Genomic DNA, 9,220 nt, shown 5'->3' with positions numbered 1-9,220 from the left:
TTGGCAGAAGGGGTTTTATTGATTCAGCATGCTGAGGCTCCAGGCTCACTCAGGAAGATAGAGCAGCCCAGAGCCCAGAGCAGAGGTCAGGCAGAGCTTAAGTACACTTTTTGGGGAAGGGGGGGGATATTTAAATTGATTGATTCTGGGCCCCTGGTGCCTAGTGCCAGGCGACTCAAAGTCCCAAGTTATCAGACCACCAGAGGAGTCAGTGAGAATGTTTACTGGGGCAGCTCTGGTATTGTCTTAACAGCTACAGAGATCAAAGGCTCCGGGGTAGCCGAGGTATTTAACATATCAATGGTCTCTTACTTTACAATCCAAGCCTTGCAGTTACAGACTTCACAATGTCCGGTCTTTTACACTTTAACTCTGGCTCTGTGGCTTAGAATCAGCTTAGAAATTTTACCTTTACAATATGATACAGATTCTAATTTCAATAGCTCATCCTGCTGTCTTTTCCTGTCATGTTATGATTGTTCCAATGGAAGGTGTAAAACAAACTGACTTGAAGGAGAAAGAGAAATGAATGATTAGCAAAGTAGAAGAAATGTTAAAGTTATGACAAGAAAAGTAAAATTAAGAATCTTTGATACAAGAAGTTAGGAATGAAATAAAGGAAGAGGTTTTATTTTCTTATTCTAGACAGATATTTAAAAAGAACTTCTTCACTGAGAGATCCTAGATGTGACTGTAAAAGTTAAAATATTTTCTGAGTACTTAAATAGCAATGATATGCTTTGAGCTCAGGGAACAAACGTGACTGGGAAGTGGGAATTTGGATCAAAATTGTTCAGTGTGAAAGAATTTTCTTAAAGGCAGACCTGATGGTTTGGTTACAAGGAATGTCAACAGACATTTAATATTATTGGCATAGATTCTTGCCCTGGATGACCTTCATGGACTTGCTACAGATGATATGTCCACCAGCTCCACAGTTCCTTATATCTTGTAGGTCCAAAGCAGCCAACTGGATTCTCTTCAATTGATCGGATCCCTGGAATTAAAGCATTAGCTAACTTGTGTTTAAGAGGAATGGAGAATGTTAAGAAAGGCCAACAAACCATTAGTGTTTATCTACAAATTTTCTATTAACTAGTTACTGACCTGGCCTTGCAACTAACCCTAATCTCACATTTCCATCATGGACTTCTCAAGAGGGTATGATCTGATGATATTCAGATACTTCATCCTTTCTTCAAAATATATTGTGTTGCTTTCTAGGTATACAAATAATATCCTTTTTTTCTGAGCCATTACTAGTTTACTAGTGTGGCAAAAGCTCACCATATACAGTTAAAACACACATGCTAACTAGTTGAAAACCCTGCTTTAATTTTGTAATAGTCAAAATCACTTCTCATTCTTTTCCATTTCCATCTCTTCTTCTTCTCCAGCAAAAGAGAGGAAGAACATGAGGAGGGACAATCAGAGCAGTGTGTCCGAGTTCCTCCTCCTGGGGCTCCCCATCCAGCCAGAGCAGCAAGGCATGTCCTACGCCCTGTTCCTGGGCATGTACCTGACCACGGTGCTGGGGAACCTGCTCATCCTCCTGCTCATCAGGCTGGACTCTCGCCTGCACACCCCCACGTACTTCTTCCTCAGCCACTTGGCCCTCACTGACATCTCTTTCTCCTCAGTCACGGCTCCAAAGATGCTCATGAACATGCTGACGCAGACTCAGTCCATCTCCTATGCTGGGTGCATTTCCCAGGACTTTTTTTTCTTATTGTTTGGGGGTCTCGATAGCTTCCTTCTGACCTCCATGGCCTATGACAGATATGTGGCCATCTGCCACCCCCTGCACTATACCACCATCATGAATGACAGCCTCATTTTCCTGCTAGTCATTGTGTCCTGGGTTTTATCCTTTGCCAGTGCCTTTGTGCACACCCTCCTCCTGGCCCGTCTTTCATTCTGTGGAGACAACACTCTGCCCCACTTCTTCTGTGACCTCTCTGCCTTACTCAAGCTGTCCAGCTCAGACACCACTGTCAATGAGCTGGTCATCCCCACTCTAGGAACAGTGGTCGTTACCCTGCCATTTATATGCATTCTGGTCTCTTATGGCCACATTGGGGCCAGTGTCCTGAGAAGACCCTCCATCAAGGGCATCTGCAAAGCCTTGTCCACATGTGGCTCCCACCTCTCTGTGGTTTCTCTGTACTATGGAGCCATTATTGCACTCTATATTGTCCCCTCATCCAATAGCACTAATGACAAGGATGTCATTGTGTCTGTGTTGTACACTCTGGTCACCCCCATGCTGAATCCCTTCATCTACAGTCTGAGGAATCGAGATATGAAAGGAGCTCTCAGAAACATCCTGAGGAGAGGACCATTTGTAGCATGATGGAAATTGTCTTTCTTATTAACTAAATATGACATGTTTCGTTTCCAAATTCCTCACATACATTCTTTCCACTCGGAATTATTGTTTCTTTATAAATCTTGATGTGGCAGTCTTTATTCCACCATGTTTCACTTTGGATGTAGTTTTTGTCTTGTTTTTATTGTCTGTAGATCTTCAAAATCTTGGGAAAGGTTTTTTTGCAAACATACATGCACAATTACTTTTCTCCAATTTTTTTCCAGTTCATAATGTATTCTTTCCCTAGGAACATTTAAAATTTTTATGTGGTCACAGCTTTTGTCTCTGTTCTCCCTGTTCATAGACTTTGATAGACTTTTGTTGCAAAGCTTTTCCTTTTCCTTTCTTATGATAAATATATTTTCTGGTAGGTTCATGGGCTCATTTTTGTGTCTGATTTTGTGTTACATTTGGAATTTACTTTTGCTAGTAAGTTTAATGAGAAATGTAGTTAAATCTTTGTTTATAATTTCTTATTCACTTTTTAAATTTACACATAAAATTTTGGTATGTATTCATGGTATGCCATAGGTGCTTTGATACATGTGTACATTGTGTATTATTCAAATGATGGTAAGCACATTTCTTTCCTTGAACACTTTTCATATTCTTTGTGGTCAAACATTTAAAAGTCTATATTCTAACTTTTTTGAAGTTTATACAATATTATCATTAACTCTAGTCAACCTGTGCAATCCAACAGCCCAGATTATTCTTCCTATGAATCAATGAAGTAGCTATTGACCAAACCTTCCTCATTTCTCCTTTCCTCTGATCTCCCCAACTGCTTGTATTTCCTTAACCATTGCCCAAATTATTTTTAATTTTGTTATTAGAGTGACTATATCTAGGCCCGTGATATTTTTTTTCTCAAAGAGTGTGGCCCTTGTTACAGATTGAAATGAGACAGTTTTCTGTAAAAGGTCAGCACAATGGTCCAGATCGAATGGTACAAGACCCGAGTGGTGAACAGTGGTGAACTTGGTCATTCCTCTGCCTAGGTTCTATCAAGGTCACATGGGGGTAAGGCAAGCATTGAGAGTAGAGATTATTACAAGGCTTTCCAGGAGATGCTGTGATTATGGGAAATTTGTCTTTTCCATTCAGGGTATTCAACCTGAATTGTCAGGAAATCAGGCTACCTGAACTGAGTTCAAGTAGAAATCCAGCACAGTTTAATCCACTCATATTTTATTTTAAAATGAAGAAAGATACTTTCTTGACCAACTCATAAATCTAGTGTCTTGTGTTTCCATCTGAAATAGTTTTGTCTTTAGCCCTTAAGAAACCACTTCTGCTAAAAGCCAATGTACTTAGCTTCATTGTTGTTAAGTGGGTAACTGTGAGAGATGGTTCCATATTCCTTTAACTCTAGTATTTGATATAAAGGAGGGAATTCATATTTCAGGGACCTTTAGAACTATCCAAGTATTATTAAGCTACTTATATTTAGATGAATTGTATTCATACTATATGTGTGAATCAAATCCTGAGACATAAGACACTTGAATATTTTTAACTTGAGTGATATTTTACTTTAATATTTATAAAACATTGAAATAACAGATGAAAATATTTAGTTTAAATATATAAATGCATACATAATATATTTTACATATATATGTGCACGGGTCTTGATATGTGACATAACATTGTAAATAATTTATAGAAATATTCATTTTAAAAGCTATAAGTTTAAATTAAAAAACTCAATACTGTTGAAGCTCCTTCAGTAGTCCTTCATCAATGATATTTTCTTTCTTCTTGAGGGTAGCCAGTATCTTCACTCTTTTAAGTATATGCTTGGGTTTCTTTAGAGTTTTAATACTTCTGCAGTGACCCATAAATTTTGCCTGATTTCGAACTGCATATTTATTCTCTGACATTTTGCCTATGTTGTTTTCTGTTGTCCTTGTGAAATTCATCTATATGTTTTCATATTCCACTCTACACTGCTTTATTTTGTACATTTGTTCTTTTTAGGTATACATGACAGCAGTGTGTATTCTGACATATTCTACGTACATGGAGTATAACTTAGTCTAATTAGATCAACTGTAGTATTTTAATGATTTTTTTCATTTATCACATATGGCTATTTTGAAAAATGCTATTACATACATTCTTATATGTGCATCCAGTGTGTATATCAACGTGATTCTGTAAACTGTACACACTGAAGAATTACTGGATTTTAGGGCAACGATCACTGCTAAACTCTTGTACAGAATAGTTGCACTGAGAAGCCATTCTGAAAAGAAACATAAAGCATATGATTTCTAATAATTTCTAATATCCTAGAAAATGCAGGGCTGGAGTTTTAGCTTATTGGTTAAGCACTTGCCTAGAAGGCGTGAGGCACTGGGTTTGAGTCCTGTGAATGTAACATACCCACCTGACCTAATTAATACTGTGTTTGGAATCCAAGATAGGTGTCATCAGGAGTCACAACAGGAGAACACCCGATGGTACCTGATGTGATAATGATCAACAAGACCCAGTTATTACAGCACGTGAAAACTCCCCCTCCCTAATAGAATTTTCTTCTGGAATTCACTAGTGAATCTTATACTTTACAGTATGTTTAAGAAAAATATCTAAGTTTTGAAAAATAAAATGATCCTTTGCCCTATGTACATAATGATATCACACCATAGGTTTTTAAAAAATTTCACCTCTTATTTTTAGTTATTTATGACAGTAGAATCTATTTGACATATTATACAAACATAGATTATATTTTATTTAAAATAGGATTTTAGTTTTGGGGATGTACATAATGTTCTAATACACTGTGGTGTATTCATATATGTGTGTAGGAAAGTTATGTCAGATTCATTCCATTGTCTTTCCCATTCCTATCCCCCTCCCTTCCATTTATTCCCCTTTGTCTAATCCACTGAACTTCTATTGCACCCCACCTTGCTGTGTGTAAGCATCCACATATCAGAGAACATTCAGGCTTTGATTTCCCGGGACTGGCTTACTTCACTTAGCATGATAGTCTCCAGATCCATCCAGGTACTGGCAAAAGTTATAAAGTCATTCTTTTTTTATGCCTGAGTAATATTCCCTTGTGAATATATACCACAGTTTCTTTATTCATTCATCTGTTGTAGGGCACTTAGTTTGGTTCCATAGCTTAGCTATTGTGAATTGAGCTGCTATAAAGATTGATGTGGCTGTCACTGTAGTATGCTGATTTTAACTCCTTTGGACTGAGGAGTGGGATTTTTAGGCAAAATGGTGGTTCCATTACAATTTTTTTATGGAATCTTCATACTTTTTTCCAGAGTAGTTTCACCAATTTGCAGTTCCACCAACAATGTGTGAGTGAATGCTTTTACCTACATTCTTGCCATATTTTTTGTTTTTTTGTTTTTTTGTTTATTATAATTAGGTATACATGATGGTAAAATGCATTTTGACACATCATACATAATGGAATATAACTTCTCATTCATCTGGTTGAATATGATTTACCAACATTTATTGTTACTTATATTCTTGATAATTGCCATTCTGACTAGAGTGAGATAAAACTCTCATTGTGGTTTTATGTGGAGTTGTTAATTTTTAATGTAGTATGAGGTAGAAATTCATTTAAATATTTTATCCTTTTAATAATAATGTATTTCAATTTAATTTTTAATAATGCATCCTTTCTCCACTTCTCTGCAATACCAACTATAATATTACATTTTTTTCTAGATGTATAAACTGCTTTACATGTGGGTATACATCTGTATCACTCACATGCCATACTTATGTTTTTTTAACTGGTTCATTCATAAATCTGCTTTTGATATGCATCATTATTCTATTTGCCAAAACTACATTTTATGAAAAGTTTTAATATGTGGGATGACAACTAGTGTTGAATAATGTATACCTTATGATTCAGCATATCCATTTCTGGGTACACAAACCATGAAAACTAAGTGCTTATGCTTGATGAATTTCCTATCTGGAGAATGTTTTTAAAAGCACTGGTTATGGATAAATATAACTGCATAAATATTTATGATTATATGTGTGATAAATACATATATGCAATAAAAACCCCTTAATAGTCTAATTAACTGACAGTTCAGCTTGTTTGCTACCACAGCATGGTCCCATCTGCTCTTTTTTATAGAAATATTTTAAGTGTGTAACATACAACATTATTAATTAGAAACTTCATTACTCATAGACAAAAATATAGACATAGCAACATTGTTTTAACTGTAAGCTTGGGAATGCTAATCAGATTTTTGCCTCTATAATTATGGAATAATATCAAATAATGAGAGTGAACTCTTTTCCTCCTCCTCCTCCTCCTCCTCCTCCTGGGAATTGAATTCATGGGTGCTTAATCTCAGAGCCATATCTCCAGCACTTTTTAGTTTGAGACAGGGTCTCACTAAGTTGCTGGGGTGTTGCTAAATTGCTAAGGCTGATTTTGAATTTGCCATCCTCCTGCCTCATCTTCTCAAGTGGCTGGGATTGCAGGTGTGAGCCACTGTGCCAGGTTGGAGTGAACTCTTGATATGTACAATGACATGGATTAATTTATCATTCTAAGTGAAAACCATTATTTCTAAAAGATTATATACCACATGATTGTAATTAAACTGAACTTCAGAAGCATGCAGAAGACTCAGGGCTGTTGAGATCCGAAGACCATCTACTCTGGGATTTTCACACCGTGAGGGGCAGAGGAGAGCTTCTGTCAGGATGGAAGTTGTCTATCTCTTGACCCAAGTGATCATTCCAGTAGAGTGTACCATGGAAAAATCATAAGAGGTGGACATTTAAAATTCCTGTTTTACAAAAGTGTAAATTACAACATCTCAATAAAAATTATTAGGAAATCACAAATAATAAGCTTCTATGGAATATGTTTGCAAAAGAAATTATGATATAAATTGAATAATGATATAATATTGTAGAAAAGGGGAAACCTTACTTAAACCAGGCTGGAATGAGAATTAATTAAATAACTAAAAAATAAGAGAAAGAAAGCAAAAGAGAGTCACATGTATTTTCCTTGAGCATAGTGGAATAAAGCTAGAAATCAGGAACAAGAGGAACTTTGGGAATGAAACAAAGACCTGGAAATTATACAACAATCTTTTGAATGATCAAGAGATAGTCATGAAGAAATCAAGAGAAGTGAAGAAAGGTACTGCCATATGAAAATGAAAACTGAATCCATCAACACCTGTGAGATGTAGCAAAAGTGGAAAGATTAGATAAATAAGTGCTTATATAAAAATAGAAAAATTTCAAAGAAATAACCTAGTAATGAAATTCAAGAAACTAGAGGAGCAAGAACAACCAAACCCCAAATTAGAAGGAAGGGAGTTACAAAGATCAGAGATGGAATAAACAACACAGAGACCAAAAATACAAAAGGCCAACAAAATCAGAAATTTTGTTTCTGAGGAGTTTAACAAAATTGACAGAACATTGGCAAGACTAAGCAGGACAAATAGAAAAAATAACCCAAAATAGATAAAATCAGAGATGAACAAGGACACAGTGCAACTGATACCACAGAAACACAAAGGATCACTAGTGACTATCAAAAATAACTGTAGTGAGCACAGTGGAAAACCTAGAAGAAATAGACCAATTTATGGATATTCATAACCTACCCAAATTAAACTGTAAGTGTATAAAAATTAACAGATCAAGATACCATCTCACTCCAGTAAGATTGGCAGCCATTAGGAAGTCAAACAACAATAAGTGCTGGTGAGGATGTGGGGAAAAGGGTACACTTGTACTTTGCTGGTGGGACTGACTGCAAATTGGTGCGGCCAATATGGAAAGCAGTATGGAGATTCCTGGGAAAGCTGGGAATGGAACCACCATTTGACCCAGCTATTGCCCTCCTCGGACTATTCCCTGAGGACCTTAAAAGAGCATACTATAGGGATACTGCCACATCAATGATCATAGCAGCACAATTCACAATAGCTAGACTGTGGAACCAACCTAGATGCCCTTCAATAGATGAATGGATAAAAAAAAAGTGGCATCTATACACAATGGAGTATTATGCAGCACTAAAAAATGACAAAATCATGGAATTTGCAGGGAAATGGATGGCATTAGAGCAGATTATGCTAAGTGAAGCTAGCCAATCCTTAAAAAACAAATGCCAAATGTCTTCTTTGATTTAAGGAGAGCAACTAAGAACTGAGCAGGGGGAAAGAGCATGAGGAAAAGATTAACAGTAAACTGAGATGAGTGAGGGGAGGGAAAGGGAAAGAGAAGGGAAATTGCATGGAAACGGAAGGAAACCCTCATCGTTACACGAAATCACATATATGAGGTTGTGAGGGGAAAGGGGGGGAAGGGAAAGAACTGAACAACAACAGATGAGGTAGAGAGGGAAGATGGGAGGGGAGGGGAGGGGGGATAGTAGGGGATAGGAAAGGCAGCAGAATACAACAGTCACTAATATGGCATTATGTAAACATTGTGAATGTGTAACTGATGTGATTCTGCAATTTGTATTTGGGGTAAAAATGGAAGTGCATAACTCACTTGAATCAAATGTATGAAAGATGAAAAAAATAAAATAAAAAAATAAGTAATAAAGTTGAATCAATAACTTAAAATGTCTTAACAAAGAAAAGCCCTGGATGAGATGGCTTCACTGATGAATTTTACCAACCTTTCAAAGAAGATCTAACAACAGTTTCTCAAATCCTCCATTGAATTGAAAGGTAGGGAATCCTTCCAAACTCCTTCTCTAACTCCAGTATCAGCCCAGCACCAAAATCAGCAAATGACAAAACAAAACAAAACAAAACAAAAGAACACAAACCAATATCTATATGAACAATAGGTTGT

General features: G+C 36.5%; 1 protein-coding gene across 1 annotated transcript; it reads left to right on the top strand.

Annotated features, from left to right (window-relative positions):
* The first annotated feature begins 1,414 nt into the window (after positions 1 to 1,414).
* On the top strand, positions 1,415 to 2,353 carry LOC143385342 (olfactory receptor 1J21-like). Its single transcript, XM_076840791.2, has one exon. The coding sequence runs from the start codon at positions 1,415 to 1,417 to the stop codon at positions 2,351 to 2,353; it is 939 nt and encodes a 312-aa protein (XP_076696906.2).
* Positions 2,354 to 9,220: the final 6,867 nt, after the last annotated feature.

The sequence above is a fragment of the Callospermophilus lateralis genome, chromosome 2, assembly GCF_048772815.1.
Source record: "Callospermophilus lateralis isolate mCalLat2 chromosome 2, mCalLat2.hap1, whole genome shotgun sequence".
Taxonomy (NCBI): domain Eukaryota; kingdom Metazoa; phylum Chordata; class Mammalia; order Rodentia; family Sciuridae; genus Callospermophilus; species Callospermophilus lateralis.
The sequence above is the reverse complement of the archived record's forward strand: the minus strand, read 5'-3'. Positions and strand labels throughout refer to the sequence as shown.